The sequence below is a fragment of the Salmo salar genome, chromosome ssa13 (assembly GCF_905237065.1).
Source record: "Salmo salar chromosome ssa13, Ssal_v3.1, whole genome shotgun sequence".
NCBI classification, from domain to species: Eukaryota; Metazoa; Chordata; class Actinopteri; order Salmoniformes; family Salmonidae; genus Salmo; species Salmo salar.
In genome coordinates this window covers 26370039-26391628 of record NC_059454.1, presented here as the reverse complement: position 1 = coordinate 26391628, position 21590 = coordinate 26370039, and the positions used below count along the sequence as shown (strand labels likewise).

General features: G+C 44.4%; 1 protein-coding gene across 2 annotated transcripts; it reads right to left on the bottom strand.

Moving 5' to 3' along the window:
* Nucleotides 1-292: 292 nt before the first annotated feature.
* Nucleotides 293-17825, bottom strand: LOC123726203 (zinc finger BED domain-containing protein RICESLEEPER 3). 2 transcript variants are annotated; one of them, XM_045693082.1, is made up of 9 exons: nt 17583-17825; nt 11488-11593; nt 11209-11280; nt 10980-11072; nt 10690-10889; nt 5149-5350; nt 4961-5014; nt 577-2684; nt 293-507 (listed from the first exon to the last, which is right to left on the bottom strand). In XM_045693082.1, exons 1-8 carry the CDS (start codon nt 17600-17602, stop codon nt 708-710), a joined length of 2724 nt encoding a protein of 907 aa, XP_045549038.1. In that variant the 5' UTR covers nt 17603-17825; the 3' UTR covers nt 293-507; nt 577-707. The 2 variants fall into 2 exon arrangements, with proteins under 2 accessions (XP_045549038.1, XP_045549039.1); XM_045693083.1 differs by having other exon boundaries at nt 5230-5350.
* Nucleotides 17826-21590: the final 3765 nt, after the last annotated feature.

Sequence of the window (21590 nt, the reverse complement as noted above, 5' to 3'; positions counted from 1 at the left end):
TATATATTTTGTCAACGTTTATGATGAGTATTTTTGTAAATTGATGTCCACAATCACCAGACGTTTTGGTGGGAATACATTTTCTGAACATCAGGCGCCAATGTAAAATGCTGTTTTTGGATATAAATATGAACTTTACCGAACAAAACATACATGTATTGTGCAACAATGTCCTAGGAGTGTCATCTGATGAAAATCGTCAAAGGTTAGTGCTTCATTTAGCTGTGTTTTGGGTTTTATTGACACATGTCCTTGCTTGGAAAATGGCTGTGTGATTATTTTTGTCTATGTACTCTCCTAACATAATCTAATGTTTTGCTTTCGCTGTAAAGCCTTTTTGAAATCGGACAATGTGGTTACGTCAAGGAGAAGTGCATCTTTAAAATGGTGTAAAATAGTTGTATGTTTGAGAAAGTTGAATTATGACATTTTGAATTTGCCGCCCTGATATTTCACTGGCTGTGTGCCGCAGGTGGCCACGTAGCACATAGAAGTTAACTGACTTGCCTAGTTAAAGATTAAAAAAACAAGTAGGCCATGTTTGTAAAATAAATGTAAAAAATGTAACTGACTTGCCTAGTTAAGTAAAGGTTAAATATAAAAAAACATTACGGTAAGAGATCCTGCACAAACAGGACTGATAATGAGATGTAGAAGGCACTGTTTACCTACCGATTGTTCACCAAATACATTTTTTGCACTATTGGTTAGAGCCTGTAAGTAAGCATTTCAGTGTAAGGTCTACACCTGTTGTATTCAGCACACGTGACAAATAAACTTTGATTTGATTTGTTCAGCATGTCTATAACTGTTAAGTGAAGCCATTGGAATTGGATGTCTTCCCCCTTCAGTGACTCCCTGTAGAGCAGCAGCCTCTCGGTGGTGTGAGGGGGCAGCCGGCTCCTCTTGGCCCTGACGATGCAGGACGCCATGGGGAAAAGCCGGTCAAAGCCCCCTGATGTGGCTGGCACAGCCAGCAGCCTCCTGGCTGTCCTCTGGAGCTGGGGAAACCGTGAGGCATCTCTCCAAAAGACCTGGGTAGAGCAGTCCCCATGCAGCACAGGCTCTGATAAGTACTGGTCCAGTTCAGACAGCTTTATGGTCTTGGCCGCAGGCTGGAGGAAACTGAAGATGGACTTGCGCTTGAGGTTGACGCTGCAACTGTTAGAGCTGGAGGCCTCAGAGTCCTCCTGGCTGTCTTCACCCTCTTTCTGCTTCACAAATGGGTTCCAGGAATCCATGTCGGTGACCGACGCCTCAACCAGCGTTCGGACCTGAAACTTGGAGGGGGCGGCCAGTGTGGAGGTGTCCCCCTCCTGCTTGGCGTTGTCGAAGGGCTGGAGCTTAATGCGGGGGTCCAGCACCGTGACAAGGATCAGGTCCCTCTGCAGGATGAGGGGCTGGAAGTGTGTGTGCAGGCCAGATCGGAGCCCCTTGGAGAAGTGGCTGTAGTTGGTGGGGCGGGTCTCCAAGGTCCTGTCCAGGCCGATCAGAGAGGGGATGATGAGGGAGAAGGTGACAGCGTCGCTCTGCAGCACCTGGATGGCCTCCTCGAAGGGCTCCAGCAGGCCGATGATGTCCACCACCTGCTCTCGCTTGGCCCTCACCATTGGCGGGGAGCTGGACAAGTCCTTGGCTTCAATGCAGGCCTGAGAAAGCAGGGTCATGACCGAGCCCCACACCACCTCCAGCACCATCCGCCGCATCGACACAAAGGTGGAATTCCAGTGACCACTGTCGGGTGAGGGGGTCAATGACATGCCACACTCCTTCAGCAACACCTCGTTCCAGTAGGCGCTGCGGTGGAAGAAGGCCACCACGTTGTGCACCTGTGACAGCAGGTTCTCCACAACACGAGACTTTTTCAGAGCCTCCTTGATCACCAGCTGCAGCATGTTGGCAATGCAGCCCACACGGGTGCCAAACTGGATCTCTGAGAAGTCCTCTGTGGGCATCTGGTCGCCCAGGAAGGCCAGCATCTCCTCCTCGTTTGGGTCGCCTCGCTGAGACGAGCACATGATCCTATAGTCGCAGAAGAGGTCATAGGCAGCAATGGTGTGCTTGGCCTCGTTGGTGATGATGTAACCCAGGTTGTTGGGAAACAGGCCGTAACTCAGCAGAACAGCCTCCAGCTCCCGAGCCACGGCCACGTTCAAGTTCTTGTGGCCGATGTGGCGGAAGGCCACGGTGGGCCGGTGGATGTGCCAGTCGTCAGCCAAGAAGTGCAGCTGCACGGCGACAATGGGGTCGGCATAGGGGCTGGCCCAAAGGTCCAGGGTGGCGTGGATCACAGAATTTCCTGCGCTGGCCGCCAGGCAGGTCTTCAGGTTGCGGATCAGATGGGGCTTGATGGCCTTCTCCACATCATCGTACAGCCGGAGGCCCACGGCACGCTGGGACAGCCTCTGATACTGGGGGCCGATCACAGACATGAACCTCCTGAAGCCTGATCCCTCGACGAAGCTGAGGGGAAGCATGTCCTCTGATATCATTCGCAGTACGGCTTCTGTGATGCTCTTCTGACGCGACTGGTGGGTTGTGGGGACACCGCTAGAGCAGGGGCTGTTGGAGTCCCTCTTGGCTGAGACAGGTGGAGACACCACCATCTTTGGCCTGGCTAGGTGAGAGTCCTTTTTTGGCCTAATTTTTTGAGTGAGGGCCATAGCCTCTCTATATTGCCTCATCTACAGAGAACAAAGAGAATGGGTGAAACGGTTTGAATGTTTCAAGATTATACTGTGAAGAAATTCTCAAGTGTCTCCACTTGGTTATAATAATACAGTGCATTTGAAAAGTATTCAGACCCACTGACTTTTAACATTTCTTTACATAAGTCTTATTCTGAAATGGATTAAATAGTTGTTTTCCTCATCTACACACAATACCCCATAATGACAAAGCAAAAACAGGGTTTTAGAAATATGTAAAAAAAAAGAATAATATATGAAATATCATATTTATATAAGGATTCAGACCCTTTAATCAGTACTTTATTGAAGCACCTTTGGCAGCAATTACAGCCTCTGAAGTCTTCTTGGGTATGAATCTACAAGCTCGGCACACCTGTATTTGGGGAGTTTCTCCCGTTCTTCTCTGCAGATCTTCTCAAGCGCTGTCAGGTTGGATGGAGAGCGTTGCTGCACAGCAATTTTCAGGTCTCTCCAGAGATGTTTGATCGGGTTCAAGTCCGGGCTTTCGCTGGGCCACACAAGGACATCAAGAGACTTGTCCCGAAGCCACTCCTGCGTTGTCTTGGCTGTGTGCTTAGGGTGGTTGTCCTGTTGGAAGGAGAATCTTTTCCCCAGTCTGAAATCCTGAGCTCTCTGGAGCAGGTTGTCATCAAGGATCTCTGTACTTTGCTCCGTTCATCTTTCCCTCGATCCTGACTAGTCTCCCAGTCCCTGCCGCTGAAAAACATCCCCACAGCATGATGCTGCCACCACCATGCTTCACCGTAGGGATGGGGCCAGGTTTCTTCCAGACGTAACGCTTGGCATTCAGGTCAAAGAGTTCAATCTTGGTTTCACCAGACCAGAGAATCTCATTTCTCCTGGTCAGAGTCCTTTAGGTGCCTTTTGGCAAACTCCATACGGGCTGTCATGTGTATTTTACTGAGTAGCGGCTTCCGTCTGGCCACTCTACTATAAAAAGGTCTAATTGGCGGAGTGCTGTAGAGATGGTTGTCCTTCTGGAAGGTTCTCCCATCTCCACAGAAGAACTCTGGAGCTCTGTCAGAGTGACCATCGGGTTCTTGGTCACCTCCCTGACCAAGGCCGTTCTTTCTCGATTGCTCAGTTTGGCCGGGCGGCCAGCTCTAAGAAGAGTCTTGGTGATTCTAAACTTCTTCCATTTAAGAATGATGCAGGACACTGTGTTCTTGGGGACCTTCAATGCTGCAGACATTTTTTTGTACACTTCCCCAGATCTGTGCCTTGACACAATCCTGTCTCATAGCGCTACGGACAATTCCTTTGACCTCATGGCTTGGTTTTTGCTCTGACATGCACTGCCAACTGTGGGACCTTATTTAGACAGGTGTGCATCTTTCTAAATCATTTCCAATCAATTGAATTTACCACAGGTGGACTCCAATCAAGTCATAGAAACATCAAGGATGATTAATGGAAACAGGAAGCACCTGAGCTTAATTTCAAGTCTCATAGCAAAGGGTCTGAATACTTATGTAAATGAGGTATGTTTTTATTTTTTTAATACATTTGCCAAAATTTCTAGCAACCTGTTTTTGCTTTGTCATTAAGGGGTATTGTGTGTAGATTGATGAGGGGGAAAAAAATAATTGAATCAATTTTAGAATAAGGCTGTAACGGAACAAAATGTGGAAAAAGGGAAAGGGTCTGAATACTTTCCGAATGCACTGTAATTATACCTGATAGGAGGATAACAGAACACGGGACATATCACTTCTGTTTGTCTCCCACAGACATACACTGAGTGTACAAAACATTAAGGACACCTGCTCTTCCCATGACAGACTGATGTGAAAGCTGTGATCCCATACTGATGTCAATAGTTAAATCCACTTCAAAATCAGTGTAGATGGAGGGGAAAGACAGGCTAAAGAAAGTTTTTTTAAGCCTTGAGACAATTGAGACACGGATTGTGTAGGTGTGCCATTCAGAGGGTGAATGGGCAAGATTTTTTTTTTTAAGTGCCTTTGAACCAGGTATGGCAATAGGCGCACTGGTTTGTTTCAAGAACCGCAACGCTGCTGGGTTTCCCCATATGCATCTACAAATGGTCCACCAACCAAACGACATCCAGCCAACTTAACAACTGTGGGAAGCATTGGAGTCAACATGGGCCAGTAACCCTGTGGAACGCTTTCGACATCTTGTAGAGTCCATGCACTGATGAATTGAGGCGGTTCGGGGGGGGGCAAATGGGGGGTGTTGGTGAGGTTGTGCAAATAGAGTAACAGTCAAGGACATCGCATTCTTACCACCTCTGGAGGTTCAGGCTCCGAGTCTAAAACAACATCAAAACGGAAATCCACCTGCAAGCAAAGATAACCTAGGTTAATCAAACATCCACTATATTCAAAACGCAACACTTTACCTTGTGTACACTAAAAGCATATACAGGCACCTGTTTTTTTTGGTTTAAATGTGAGAAACACAAATGGCTAACCTCTCCCTGTTCCAAAGTAATGGGTGATGGGTTAGTTGAACCATGGTGCTTGTTAGTATGTGAAGAATTCACAGGGCTGACCTCGCCCTGCTCCAGAGTAGTGGGTAGTAGTGGGCTCCCGTCATTGTCCATAACATATGCTCCCATCTCTACTTTACGTTTGATGGTTGAGTTCCAGTGGTTTTTCACGGCATTGTCAGTCCTGTCAGAGGTAGAAATGTACAAATTCTGCTAGGTCAACATAGGATCTGAATGTGACCCATTTCATTGCATGTGGCAGGGTTTGATATTATGATGATTAACCATGACCCACGTGCCAGTAAAAACATCTGGCCCAGTTGATCACCACATCCACTGGCTCCATCAACATGTTCAGCGCATTTTGGCTGTTCAGTCAGATTTCTGTGCACTGCTGCGATCTTCCATTGGAAACTACTGGGGCAGCATCGGATTCAGCACCACATTGTCGAAAGCACATGCATAAAAGTCTGTCTATTTGAGCAATATGATAGGCTGTTCATTCAAGCACCACCAAGAGTCACAACTTCTTCTTGAAAATCAGAGCACAGCATAACTAGTCAAATATTAGACTTAGCTAAAATTATTAACTGTTATTAATTTATATTACGCAGCTTTTAATACATACCATATTTTTTTATTTATTTTTATTTCACCTTTATTTAACCAGGTAGGCAAGTTGAGAACAAGTTCTCATTTACAATTGCGACCTGGCCAAGATAAAGCAAAGCAGTTCGACAACATACAAAAACACAGAGTTACACATGGAGTAAAACAACATACAATCAATGATGCAGTAGAAGAAAAAAATAAATAAGACTATATACAATGTGAGCAAATGATGTGAGATAAGGGAGGTAAAGGCAAAAAAATGCCATGGTGGCAAAGTAAATAAAGTATAGCAAGAAAAACACTGGAATGGTAGATTTGTAGTTTGAAGAAAGTTCAAAGATAAAATATAAATAATATGGTGAAAAGGAGCAAAATAAATAAAATAAATAAATACAGTAGGGGAAGAGGTAGTAGTTTGGGCTAAATTATAGATGGGCTATGTACAGGTGCAGTGATCTGTGAGCTGCTCTGACAGCTGGTGCTTAAAGCTAGTGAGGGAGATAAGTGTTTCCAGTTTCAGAGATTTTTGTAGTTCGTTCCAGTCATTGGCAGCAGAGAACTGGAAGGAGAGACGACCAAAGGAGGAGTTGGCTTTAGGGGTGACCAGAGAGATATACCTGCTGGAGCGCGTGCTACAGGTGGGTGCTGCTATGGTGACCAGTGAGCGGAGATAAGGGGGGACTTTACCTAGCAGAGTCTTGTAGATGACCTGGAGCCAATGTGTTTGGCGACGATTATGAAGCGAAGGCCAGCCAACGAGAGCGTACAGGTCGCAGTGGTGGGTAGTATATGGGGCTTTGGTGACAAAACGGATGGCACTGTGATAGACTGCATCCAGCTTGTTGAGTAGGGTATTGGAAGCTATTTTGTAAATGACATCGCCGAAGTCGAGGATTGGTAGGATGGTCAGTTTTACGAGGGTATGTTTGGCAGCATGAGTGAAGGATGCTTTGTTGCGAAATAGGAAGCCAATTCGAGATTTCACTTTGGATTGGAGATGATTGATGTGAGTCTGGAAGGAGAGTTTACAGTCTAACCAGACACCTAGGTATTTGTAGTTGTCCACAAATTCTAAGTTAGAACCGTCCAGAGAAGTGATGCTGGACAGGCGGGCAGGTGCAGGCAGCGATCGGTTGAAGAGCATGCATTTAGTTTTACTTGTGTTTAGGAGCAGTTGGAGACCACGGAAGGAGAGTTGAATGGCATTGAAGCTCGTCTGGAGGGTTGTTAACACAGTGTCCAAAGAAGGGCCAGAAGTGTACAGAATGGTGTCGTCTGCGTAGAGGTGGATCAGAGATTCACCAGCAGCAAGAGCGACATGATTTATGTATACAGAGAAAAGAGTTGGCCCAAGAATTGAACCCTGTGGTACCCCCATAGAGACTGCCAGAGGTCCAGACAGTAGGCCCTCTGATTTGACACACTGAACTCTGTCAGAGAAGTAGTTGGTGAACCAGGCGACGCAATCGTTTGAGAAACCAAGGCTACTGAGTCTGCCGATGAGGATGTGGTGATTAACAGAGTCAAAAGCTTTGGCCAGGTCAATGAATACGGCAGCACAGTATTGTTTCTTATCGATGGCGGTTACGATGTCGTTTAGGACCTTGAGCGTGGCTGAGGTGCACCCATGACCAGCTCTGAAACCAGATTGCATAGCGGAGAGGGTGCGGTGGGATTCGAAATGGTCGGTAATCTGTTTGTTGACTTGGCTTTCGAAGACCTTAGAAAGGCAGGGTAGGATGGATATAGGTCTGTAGCAATTAGGGTCAAGAGTGTCACCTCCTTTGAAGAGGGGGATGACAGCAGCTGCTTTCCAATCTATGGGAATCTCAGACGACACGAAAGAGAGGTTGAACAGGCTAGTAATAGGGGTTGCAATAATTTCGGCAGATAATTTTAGAAAGAAAGGGTCCAGATTGTCAAGCCCAGCTGATTTGTAGGGGTCCAGATTTTGCAGCTCTTTCAGAACATCAGTTGAATGGATTTGGGAGAAGGAGAAATGGGGGAGGCTTGGGCGAGTAGCTGTGGGGGGTGCAGTGCTGTTGAATGCAGTAGGGGTAGTTAGGTGGAAAGCATGGCCAGCCGTAGAAAAATGCTTATTGAAATTCTCAATTATAGTGGGCTTATCGGTGGTGACAGAGTTTCCTATCCTCAGTGCAGTGGGCAGTTGGGAGGAGGTGTTCTTATTCTCCATGGACTTTACAATGTCCCAGAACTTTTTAGAGTTGGAGTTGCACGAAGCGAATTTCTGTTTGAAAAAGCTAGCCTTGGCGTTTCTAACTGCCTGTGTGTATTGGTTTCTAACTTCCCTAAAAAGTTGCATATCGCGGGGGCAGTTCGATGCTAATGCAGAACGCCACAGGATATTTTTGTGTTGGTTAAGGGCAGTCAGGTCTGGGGAGAACCAAGGGCTATATCTGTTCCTGGTTCTAAATTTCTTGAAAGGGGCATGCTTATTTAAGATGGAGAGGAAGGCATTTTAAAAAAATAACCAGGCATCCTCTACTGACGGGATGAGGTCAATATCCTTCCAGGATACCAGGGCCAGGTCGATTAGAAAGGCTTGCTCGTTGAAATGTTTCAGGGGAGCGTTTGACAGTGATGAGTGGAGGTCGTTTGACCGCTGACCCATTACGGGTGCAGGCAATGAGGCAGTGATCGCTGAGATCTTGGTTGAAAACAGCAGAGGTGTATTTAGAGGGCACGTTGGTTAGGATGATATCTATGAGGGTGCCAGTGTTTGCGGCTTTGGGGTTGTACCTGGTGGGTTCATTAATAATTTGTGTGAGATTGAGGGCATCAAGCTTGGATTGTAGGATGGCTGGGGTGTTAAGCATGTCCCAGTTTAGGTCACCTAGTAGCACGAGCTCTGAAGATAGATGGGGGGCAATCAGTTCACATATGGTGTCCGGAGCACAACTAGGGGCCGAGGGGGTCTATAGCAGGCGGCAACGGTGAGAGACTTGTTTTTGGAGAGGTGGATTTTTAAAAGTAGAAGTTCAAATTGTTTGGGTACAGACCTGGATAGCAGGACAGAACTCTGCAGGCTCTCTCTGCAGTAGATTGCAACACCGCCCCCTTTGGTCGTTCTATCTTGTCTGAAAACGTTGTAGTTAGGGATGAAGATTTCAGAGTTTTTGGTGGACTTCCTAAGCCAAGATTCAGACACAGCTAGGACATCCGGGTTGGCGGAGTGTGCTAAAGCAGTGAATAAAACAAACTTAGGGAGGAGGCTTCTAATGTTAACATGCATGAAACCAAGGTTATTACGGTTACAGAAGTCATCAAAAGAGAGCGCCTGGGGAGTAGGAGTGGAGCCAGGCACTGCAGGGCCTGGATTCACCTCTACATCCCCAGAGGAGCAGAGAAGAATAAGTATGAGGGTACGGCTAAAAGCTATAAGAATTGGTCGTCTGTGACGTCCAGAATAGAGAGAAAAAGGAGCAGGTTTCTGGGGGCGATAAAATAGCTTCAAGGTATAATGTACAGACAAAGGTATGGTGGGATGTGAGTACAGAGGAGGTAAACCTAGGCATTTAGTGATAGTGAGAGAGATATTGTCTCTAGAAACATAATTGAAACCAGAAGATGTCATAGCATGTGTGGGTGGAGGAACTGAGAGGTTGGATATGGTATAATGAGCAGGGCTAGAGGCTCTACAGTGAAATAAGCCAATAAACACTAACCAGAACAGCAATGGAGAAGGCATATTGACATTAAGGAGAGGCATGCTTAGCTGAGTGATCAAAGGGTCCAGTGAGATTCAGACAGCTAGCCGGGCCATAGGTAGCAAGCTGGTGGAAGATGGGAGGGAGGTCTGTTTTTAGCCAGCTCGTGCGTTTTCGTCTGTGGGTTAGTGGGGTTCCGTGTGGAAGGGGGGACCTGTCCAAGTTGGCAAAATAGTTAGTTATAGTGGCCCTAGAAAAGTGTCCGATAGACCTATTCAGATCGCAGCCGAAAAGACAGCTAACGATTAGCGGGCCGCAGATGGGCGATCAGGTTACGTCGCGACGGAGGGGCCAGTTGGATAACTCCCTCGGGCAGATAACGTCGGTGGTCCAGTCGTGAAGACCCGATGGGGCTCCGGATCGGCAGTAAAACGGGTCAGGATAGGTGAGTTGTAGCCCAGGAGACACTTCAGCTGGCTAGCTCAGGAATAGCCCAGGAGTGGCTGACGGAACTCTTCAGCTGGCTAGCTGGCTAGCTCCGTAATAATGTGTGTTAATTCCGTGACCGACGTTGCCAATAGTCACTCAGGTAGCAGCTAGTTAGCTGCAAGATCCAGGTGTAAATGTCCAGAGCCTGCGGTAGAAATCGGGGAAAGGAGAGAGAATAGGTCCGGTATGCTCTGGTCTGAGTCGCGCTGTACAAAAACTGGCGATAGCTTTTCGAGCTAATGGATAGCTGAGGACAGCTAACCGTGGCTAGCTGAACTTCAACGTTAGCCAGTGAAAATGGCTAACCTCTTGCTAGCTTCTGTTGTGGAATTCAGATGAGGTAAATAATACTTTCTTTTTTAAATTGGTGAGGCGGGTTGCAGGAGAGTGCTTTGAGGTTGAGTTTTTAGAATTAAAAAAGAATATATATATATAAAAAGATAAGTGAAGAAAAAAAAATATGTAAATATATATATACACGGGACACGACAAGAGGAGGGTAGAGAACGTCTGAACTGCTACGCCATCTAGATTATCTAGATATTAAAAATGTTGCCTATTCGCAGTTTAATAATAGACACGCTAACCTATGGGCCCTGCATGACCCAAATGCAATTTAAACTACCCCAGGTCCAGGACAGTAGAAATATAGTTTGGGACAGTAGATTTTGGGTCAACTGACGTGACCCGGTCAACTATCCTGACGGGCCAGTGAGAAAAAAAGTTAATGCTGGACCCTGCTGTGGCAAATTACCTTCCAGGTAGCAGTTTGACAATCTCAGCCCAGCGGTTCCCCAGGACGCAGTGGGCTTTGTAGATGATCAGGTCCTCCTCTGGGGTCCATGAGGACTTCTTCACGTCTGGATTGAGGTGGTTGTGCCAGCGCTCCCTGCACTGCTTCCCCAGGCGGCCCTTCAGGTGCTTGGTCCCATATTTACTCACCAGCTCAATGACCTACAGAGATACAATGATGTAAGAAGGGGAAGGATAAATAATGGGCTGTGGAAATCATCTGTATAATGACATTGGCTTGTTGATGCTCACCTTGTCATCCTCCTCCTTGGTACAAGTACCCTTGATTATATCTGGATCCAGAGCCTTCATATAGCGGTGCATACATTGGTACTCTGTACGTCCCTAGAGGAAAGCAACTTTTGTAAGGTTTTACACAGATATGCTCTTATTCATAGTATCAATCCTAACAGGAAGAAAATAGAGGACTAAAATTATATTCTACAATTAAGCCTGTGCTATATCTGTCCCAAATACTCACTGGTAGGAAGCTGACGATAGTTTTCCAGTCACTTTTTCCAAAGTTGTGCACCAGGATCTTTAGATTATCATCCTACAAGTACAAGAGAAAGAACATACTACTGCACCTGCTAACTACAGAGCAGCTGCTACTATTCTCCTCATTCTTTATAACACTTTTACGTTAGTCAGGGCTGAGAGCCTCCGGTTAGTGTTTAGGTTACAGAGGACTATATACAGAAGTATAGGAAGCCATTTTAGAGTTATGGGACAAGGCCTCAAGTCTAGATCAATCGCTCACCTCCTCATGAGTCCACTTCACTTTAACTTTACAACTCTCCCGCTGTTCCGCCACATCAGAGTCTGTGTCAACACACAGCATCCCGTCTCCATCGTCACTCTGCATGCTGCAAATAAACAAGAAGAAAAAGATGAGACCAGAGGAAGGCATAAAACTCTAGCACACCTGGATTCAATCTATTTTGATGTTTAAGTGAGACATGGGCTGCATTCCAAACACTTAAAAGACACACACACCCTATCCCCTCAGCCCTCAAATTAAGTGGACACTTTTGATGACGTCTGACGAGTATACACTTCCAGGGCAAGGGAGGAAGGAATCATTTTTAAATGGACCGCCCTTGCCTGGAAATTCATCACTCGTTCATCCCGCGATGACTGTTTTCAGCCACCGGTTGCTTTTGGGAGTTTTATATGTGCTACAGTCAATTATGATTGCATGTCTACTTATATTAACTATATAATTATTAATATACACCTACTGTATGATAGCTAGCAAATGAAGGAAAATGTTTCACTTTTACAATTTCCAAAAGCTAACCAAACAAAATCATCACTTTTACGAGATATGTTTGTGCCGTCATGTGCATTAGTAGCACAATTTCTAACCTTTGACAATAGTTTTTACTTACACTTGTATGTCGACTTATCCATATTGACGTTTTAAGTTTTGGCTGACTTATCTTAGTGGATGAACAATCATCGCGAATTTAATTATGATGCGTTTCACGCCCCGAAGTGAACAGAATTGTACACTCGCAAAACGAGGGCTGAGGGGCTTACGTTGCAAACTTCCCTTGCTTGGCTAATCATTTTGACCAATGACAAATATGGCTGCGGGGACTCCAAGGGCAAGTGGACGAGGGTGTGTATTTTATGAGTTTGAAACACAGCCATGGATGAGCCCCTCAATTACAAAGTTCCTTCACAGCTACTATCACCTACCAGTCATACCTGCTGCTTTATTGAGCTGAACCCATTTCATGTGAGCTGCCTTGTTCACACTGCAGGCCTTAATGCTCAAATCAGTTTTGCTTTTTAAATCTGTTTTGGGATACTGACTGACGAACAGCAAGTTACAAGTGACCAAATTGGACTTGTGTGTGTTCAGAGTGCAGTCGTTTGCTGACATGGCAAAGGTATTTGTCATTTAACAACGGTGATTGTGCAGAGTGTAGGCTGATTGGTGGTGGTGTTCCCGCTTCCTATCACTGAGAACTTAAGGTGACAATTCCTGCCACGGACGTTGCTTTAAATGTTCAAAATCATAGTGTAAGAACACTTTCAAAAGCCTCAAAAGATAAGAACTTTCAAAACTAGTCCATTTTGGCTAACCACAGCAGCCAACTAGCTAGCTGTTTAGATTTCTAGCACATTCACTAATTTGGTCATAAATTAACAACCTAGTTAGCTACCACTTCATGGTATTGTCAAAACTGTCAAAGTAGCTAGAAAGCAACAATATATGCCAAATAAGTTTAAAAACCATTAGAGGGCAAATCAATTAAATCAAAATGGATTTGAGTCACTTCAAACTGCCAATGTGAACAAGGCTTTATTAAGAGACGTCTTGACTTAAAATGGCAGTATATCCTCTCTACCACAAGGTCGGTACGCCCGTTTGGACATGTAGAACGCATGGTAATTTATAACGCTAGGCCTATTACCCATCCCTCACAGATGGTATGATGTCCCCAATGACGGTCGGTACTGTACAGCGCCGACATTCAGCCTGGGCCAGTCCACGACAAAGCGATAACTACACATGGTTGTTATAACGCGCCCCCCCAATAAAGTTTGGGAGGCTGATTCTGACAAAGTTGTCCCACTTCTGACAAAGTTCCAGGTCCATCAGCCAAAATTTAAAAGTAACCATCGCCTTAAAAAGCGCACCCTTTAACAATAGAATGGCTAGGCATGTTTACCTTTTAAAATGCTATTTGGACTAAATAAAAATAAAATACTGCAGCTGCCCTAACTCGTGCATCTAGCTTTGTATTGTAATTTTGTAACATACATGTCCTTCAAACTGTGTAACAAGTTTCCTTAGAGTTCACAGACAATATCCATTTCTTGAAATGCATTGTTGGTTAAGGGCTTGTAAGTAAGCATTTAACTTGTTATGGATAGGGGGCAGTATTTTCACGGCCGGAAAAAAAACGTACCCGATTTAATCTGGTTATTACTCCTGCCCAGAAACTAGAATATGCATATAATTAGTAGCTTTGGATAGAAAACACTCCAAAGTTTCTAAAACTGTTTGAATGGTGTCTGTGAGTATAACAGAACTCAAATGGCAGGCCAAAACCTGAGAAGATTCTGTACAGGAAGTACCCTGTCTGACCATTTATTGGCCTTCTTTGCCATCTCTATCCAAAACAGGGGATCTCTGCTGTAACGTGACACTTTCTAATGCTCCCAAAGGCTCTCAGAAGGCGGCAGAACGTTGAATGATGACTCTGCTGTCTCTGGCTGAAAAACAGTAGCGCATTTGGTAAGTGGTCGATCTGAGAACAATGAGACTGGCGCGCGCGTGCACGAGACGACTCCATGTTTACATTTTCAGTCTTTGAACGAAAACAACGACTCCCAGTCGGAATATTATCGCTTTTTTACGAGAAAAATCGCATAAAAATTGATTTTAAACAGCGTTTGACATGCTTCGAAGTACGGTAATGGAATATTTTGATTTTTTTTGTCACGATACGCGCCGGGCGCGTCACCCTTCTTTACCCTTCGGATAGTGTCTTGAACGCACGAACAAAACGCCGCTATTTGGATATAACTATGGATTATTTGGAACCAAACCAACATTTGTTGTTGAAGTAGAAGTCCTGGGAGTGCATTCTCACGAAGAACAGCAAAGGTAATCCAATTTTTCTTATAGTAAATCTGAGTTTGGTGAGTACCAAACTTGGTGGGTGTCAAAATAGCTAGCCTGTGATGGCCGGGCTATCTACTCAGAATATTGCAAAATGTGCTTTCACCGAAAAGCTATTTTAAAATCGGACACCACGATTGCATAAAGGAGTTCTGTATCTATAATTCTTTAAATAATTGTTATGTTTTTGTGAACGTTTATCGTGAGTAATTTAGTAAATTCACCGGAAGTGTTTGGTGGGAATGCTAGTTCTGAACGTCACATGCTAATGTAAAAAGCTGGTTTTTGATATAAATATGAACTTGATTGAACAAAACATGCATGTATTGTATAACATAATGTCCTAGGAGTGTCATCTGATGAAGATCAAAGGTTAGTGCTGCATTTAGCTGTGGTTTTGGTTTTTGTGACATTATATGCTAGCTTGAAAAATGGGTGTCTGATTATTTCTGGCTGGGTACTCTCCTGACATAATCTAATGTTTTGCTTTCGTTGTAAAGCCTTTTTGAAATCGGACAGTGTGGTTAGATAAAGGAGAGTCTTGTCTTTAAAATGGTGTACAATAGTCATACGTTTGAAAAATTGAAGTTTTCGGATTTTCGAGGAGTTTGTATTTCGCGCCACGCCCTATCATTGGATATTGGAGCGGTGTTCCGCTAGCGGAACGTCTAGATGTAAGAGGTTAACCTCTCTAGGGAAGGTGGGACGAAATCGTCCCCGAAATCGTCCCTACGTAACAGCCAGTGGAATCCTGTGGCGCGTTATTCAAATACCTTAGAAATGCTATTACTTCAATTTCTCAACTCCTCTATGCACTCGCTATGTCCGATTTTAAAATAGCTTTTCGGTGAAAGCACATTTTGCAATATTCTAAGTAGATAGCCCGGCATCACAGGGCTAGCTATTTAGACACCCAGCAAGTTTAGCCCTCACCAAAGTCTGATTTACTATAAGAAAAATGTTATTACCTTTGCTGTTCTTTGTCAGAATGCACTCCCAGGACTTCTACTTCAATAACAAATGTTGGTTTGGTTCAAAATAATCCATAGTTATATCCAAATAGCGGCGTTTTGTTCGTGCGTTCAAGACACTATCCGAAAGGGTAAAGAAGGGTGACGTGCCCGACGCGTTTCGTGACAAAAAAATTCTAAATATTCCATTACCGTACTTCGAAGCATGTCAACCGCCGTTTAAAATCCATTTTTATGCCATTTTTCTCGTAAAAAAGCGATAATATTCCGACCGGGAATCTGTGTTTTAGCTCAAAGAGAGAGAAAATAAAAACATGGTGTCGCCCGTGCACGCGCCTCAGTCTGATGGTCCTCTGATAGACCACTTACCAAAGGCGCTAATGTTTTTCAGCCAGGGGCTGGAATTACATCATTCAGTTTTTTCCCGGTTTCTGAGAGCCTATGGGAGCCGTAGGAAGTGTCACGTTACAGCAAAGATCCTAAGTTTTCAATAAACAGAGCCAAGAAGCCCAAGGAATGGTCAGAGAGGGCGCTTCCTGTACAGAATCTTCACAGGTTTTTGCCTGCCATATGAGTTCTGTTATACTCACAGACACCATTCAAACAGTTTTAGAAACTTTAGGGTGTTTTCTATCCAAAGCCAATAATTATATGCATATTCTAGTTTCTGGGCAGTAGTAATAACCAGATTAAATCGGGTACGTTTTTTATCCGGCCGTGTAAATACTGCCCCCTAGCCCTAACAGGTTAACAGTAAGGTCTACTGCACCTGTTGTATTCGGCGCATGTGACTAAATCAAATTTGCTTTGATTTGAAGCCCACCTACTGTATCAGTCTTGTAAACAATGTAGTTAACGTTACACGGAACCCAACCCAAACAGGCTGCGCATGTGCGCCATCGTGCATAAATGTATTTTGTCCCCCTACACCAAACGCGATCACCACATGCAGATTAAAATATCAAAACAAACTCTGAACCAATGACATTAATTTGGGGACAGGTCAAAAAGCATTAAACATGTATGGCAATTTAGCTAGTTAGCTTGCACTTGCTAGCTAATTTGTCCTATTTAGCTAGCTTGCTGTTGCTAGCTAATTTGTACCGCCAATTAATCCACACATAAAACGGCCAACCGGGTAGTTTCTCGTCATCTCTCCTCCTTCCAGGCTTTTTCATCTTTGAATTTATATGGTGATTGGCATCTAAACATTACCACGACTATCGCAAAACAGTTCAGTTCGTCTTTCAATCACCCTAGTGGGTATAACCAATGAGGAGATGGCACGTGGGTACCTGCTTCTATAAACCAATGAGGAGATGGGAGAGGCAGGACTTTCAGGCGATCTGCATCAGAAATAGAAAGGAGTTCTATTTTAGCCCTAGGCAACCAGACGCACCCGAGGAGTGTGGGTGCAATAATTGAATAACATGGATTTCTAAATTTATTTTGCGACGCTCGCGCACGCGACGTGTCCGTTCTGGTCAGCATGTTAGCTCGCTGGCTAATCAAAAAACTACTGCCACTAGCGATAAAGCCAATCTTCAATTTATAGATACACCAATCAATGACATATGCACAATGCTAACTAAGTGGAATTGTGATTAGTAAATTGTTGCATACATGACAGAAAAACGTCCAATTGACTGCAACTGGTGGTGAAGAAGCCGGTAATGTTAGCTGATTTGGCCAGCTAACGTTAGCAAACAACTACCTGGCGGCTGCCACTCTACTCTTTATTTTACTCTTATTATTCTTATCTAGCAATGCGGACGCCTAGTCACTTTACCCTACCTTCATGTACATATCTACCTCAAGTACCGCTGCACATTGAGCTGGTACTCCCTGTAAATAGTATAGCTCCATTATTTTGTATTTTATTGCTCGTGTTAGTTATTATTTAGTTTAACTCTACGTCGTTGGAAAAGGTTCGTAAGCAAGCATTTCATTGTAAAGTCTATACCAGTTGTATTCTGTGCATGTGATAAATACAATTTGATTTGCTGGCAACAATAACAACGGCTTCTAAACGAGCAATTCACTGTTACTGAACAGTTAGCTGGCTAACGTTACCGAGCAAGCTCCCAGCTCACAACCAAAATGCACACGAAGTCCCCTGAAAATAAAACGACAGAGTACAAAAGCCGTAATCTTTTCTGGAATGCAGTGCCAGGTTCCTTGAATAAACTGAAGTGCGTGGCTCCTTTTCACAACTGTATGCAAAAATATGGCCGATTGGCTTACCCGCACGACCACCAGGACATTTCCCCTCGCTTCTCCAGCAATCCTCCAAAACCCAACTGTTGCGGCCTTGCCTCACATAACAGTCCTGTCTGTTCAATCGACACTGAACTCTAACCGCAACAAACGACTTTAAGTTACAAGAATGTGCAAGTAAAGTAGCTAGACTATAGAAAACGACTCCACAACTCATGCGCTTCAATATCTGTCTCGAGCCCTGCGCATCTTCTTGTGCAGATTTTCCCGGGCAAGGGGGGTATGCAGAAGGGTACGTTCAAGACCATCAACGCTGCGCATTCTTCTTCTGTGATATCATGGCGGTCCGCAAACAAACGTTTAAAGTGCATGCGGCCACCTACGTTTATTTTATTTTATTTCAACTTTATCTAACCGGGTAGGCCAATTGATAAGTTCTCATTTACAACTGCGACCTGGCCAAGATAAAACAAAGCAGTGTGACAAAAACAACAACACAGAGTTACACATGGGATAGACAAACATACAGTCAATAACACAATAGAAAGATCTATATACAGTGTGTGCAAATGTAGTAAGATTAGGGAGGTAAGGCAATAAATAGGCCATAGTGGCGAAATAATTCCTATTTAGCATTAACACTGGAGTGATAAATGTGCAGATGATGATGTGCAAGTAGAGATACTGGGGTGCAAAAGAGCAAAAAGTAAATAAAAACAATATGGGGATGAGGTAGATGGGTGGGCTATTTACAGATGGGCTGTGTACAGGTGCAGCGATCGGTAAGCTGCTCAGACAGCTGATGCTTATAGTTAGTGAAGGAGATATAAGTCTCCAGCTTCAGTGACTTTTGCAATTCGTTCCAGTCATTGGCAGCAGAGAACTGGAAGGAAAGGCGGCCAAATGGGGTGTTGGCTTTGGGGATGACCAGTGAAATATACCTGCTGGAGCGCGTGCTACGGGTGGGTGTTGCTATGGTGACAAGTGAGCTGAGATAAGGCGGGGCTTTACCTAGCAAAGACTTATAGATGACCTGGAGCCAGTGGGTTTGACGACGAATATTTAGTGAGGGCCAGCCAAAGAGAGCGTTCAGGTCGCAGTGGTGGGTAGTATACGGGGCTTTAGTGACAAATCGGATGGCACTGTGATAGACTACATCCAATTTGCTGAGTAGAGTGTTGGAGGCTATTTTGTAAATGACAATGCCGAAGTCAAGGATCGGTAGGATAGTCAGCTTTATGAGGGTATGTTTGGCAGCATGAGTGAAGGAGGCTTTGTTGCGAATAGGCCGATTCTAGATTTAATTTTGGATTGGAGATGCTTAATGTGAGTCTGGAAGGAGAGTTTGCAGTCTAACCAGACACCTAGGTATTTGTAGTTGTCCACATATTCTAAATCAGAACTGTCCAGAGTAGTGATGCTAGTCGGGTGGGCGGGTGCGAGCAGCGATCGGTTGAAGAGCATGCATTTAATAGCAGATGGAGGCCACGGAAGGAGTGTTGTATGGCATTGAAGCTCGTTTGGAGTTTTTAACACAGTGTCCAAAGAAGGGACAGATGTATACAGAATGGTGTCGTCTGCGTAGAGGTGGATCAGAGAATCAACCGCAGCAAGAGCGACATCGTTGATATATACAGAGAAAAGAGTCAGGCCCGAGAATTGAACCCTGTGGCACCACCATAGAGACTGCCAGAAGTCCGGACACAGGCCCTCCGATTTGACACACTGAACTCTGTCTGAGAAGTAGTTGGTGAAGAAGGCGAGGCAGTCATTTGAGAAAGGCAGGCTACTGAGTCTGCCGATAAGAATGCGGTGATTGACAAAGTCGAAAGCCTTGGCCAGGTCGATGAAGACGGCTGCACAGTACTGTCTTTTATCGATGGTGGTTATGATATTGTTTAGTACCTTGAGCGTGGCTGAGGTGCACCCGTGACCAGCTCGGAAACCAGATTGCATAGCGGAGAAGTTACGGTGGGATTCGAAATGTTCGGTGATCTGTTTGTTAACTTGGCTTTCAAAGACTTTAGAAAGGCAGGGCAGGATGGATATAGGTCTGTAACAGTTTGGGTCTAGAGGGTCTCCCCCTTGAAGACGGGGATGACCACGGCAGCTTTCCAATCTTTAGGGATCTCAGACGATACGAAAGAGAGGTTGAACAGGCTAGTAATAGGGGTTGCAACAATTGCGGCAGATAATTTCAGAAAGAGAGGGTCCAGATTGTCTAGCCCGGCTGATTTTGTAGGGGACCAGATTTTGCAGCTCTTTCAGAACATCAGCTATCTGGATTTGGGTGACGGAGAAGGGGGGGGGGCTTGGGCAGGTTGCTGCTGGCCGGAGTAGGGGTAGCCAGGTGGAAAGCATGGCCAGCTATAATAACATAATAAGACACAATTCCCAGAAAATAGCCTTTATAAATTACGTCGAGATTCCATTTTAATTCGCTCTAACTTTAGGGAAAAAGGATTATTCAATAAATCCAGCAACTCCTCTCATACTGGGAAGAAAAAAAATAAAACACATTTCCAGGCCTTAAGGGAAGTGTTATTTCAAATGTATTAGTACCCAGACGGAGAAAATCCAATACGCGTTATATAGTTACATCGTTAGGGTAAGTTAACCAAAAGCGGACACACTCCAATCGGTTTCTAAGACAATTCCCCAGACATTGTAGACAGTTTAATAATGCTTAAACCTCATCTTTATCAAATTATCCATTAAAGACACCAACTCAAAACCTACGTACATCTACGTATGGGTAGTTTAAATTGTATCTAATTATATTCCCAGTATTACTTCATCAAATCTCTAGTAATCGATTATACACACATACAATTTATCATATTTTCATATATTCACAGAATCCATATAAAACGTAAGAAATTCTTAGGTACTCACGAGAACCATTCAATTTCCCTCTTCAAGGACTAGTCCATAGCTACGAAGCAGCTCTCCAAACATACTCTCAGCAGAACAAAAAAAATAAACTTTTGTTTCCCGGACAATGACCATGGGATCCTCAACGGTTCTCTAACCTCCCAGAAACCACGGCAAAACCAAGCCTCTCAGGAACTATAGACCTTCCGCTGCTTTCTAAAATATCATCCCGCTCTCAATACCACTCCGTGATATTCTATGATGGGCAGTGAAGGAACGGAACCCCGAGATAACGTTATATCAAAGCTTATTATCCAAACTTCAATCATCTGATTAAGCATATTTCTATATGTTACTATTCAAACATCAGATTAAGACTCATTTCCATATTCACACAGCTCTCATATCACAGTCACACAATGCTATATTCTCAAACATACCTAATCAATTAGTTGTTTTTCAACAATATTTTAACCTGCAGGAATATTTTCTCATTTCTATCTCATGGTTAGTTCTTAGGAAAATGCAAGTCATACATTTGCATCTTTCAATACTTCTAAAATGGGGTACGGGTTTAAAATAATTACAGGTTTAAAACAAGTACAGGTGCACCTTACTATCTTATCCTATATCATAAATGGTCTTAACTAGTTCACACAGATTCCGGATGTTTTAACATTAAATGGCCAAAACCAGTTCACACAGATGCTAGATATTTAACGCTAAATTACCAAACCCAGGGCATACCTGGCTAGCACATTTAAAATAATTGGAATTCACCACTTCTGAGGATCACTTAGACGGTCTCACAGACACTTTTCAGAATGAGGTCCTTCTTCCAATAGGGTTTCACCAGGTACCGTTCTTCACATAGAACCCACAGTCACCGTGGCCCCACAGCCCTACAGACCGCACCAATCCCTACTGTGATCAATTCAGTGTCAGGACGGCTGTAGGTCGCCCGCAACCGACCAATGATAGGTTTCTTTGAGTCGACTAACTCTCAGATCATCCTCCACTGACTCGGCCCTGTTTACGCCTTCACACACAGGAATACACACTCAGAGCCTAAAAACTCAACTTCGCGTGTTTCGCTCACCTCTTTATAGACCCATGGGGCGGTGCACAATTGGCCCAGCGTCGTCCGAGTTAGGGGGGTTT

Excerpts from the sequence above, each read along its gene's own strand:
- LOC123726203 (XM_045693082.1), bottom strand. The coding sequence starts at position 17,602 with ATGTCCTGGTGGTCGTGCGG. Across the intron at positions 10,890-10,979 it reads CCAAGGAGGAGGATGACAAG|GTCATTGAGCTGGTGAGTAA; the intron begins GTGAGCATCAAC and ends GTATCTCTGTAG. Across the intron at positions 5,015-5,148 it reads TTACTTTGGAACAGGGAGAG|GTGGATTTCCGTTTTGATGT; the intron begins GTTAGCCATTTG and ends CTTTGCTTGCAG.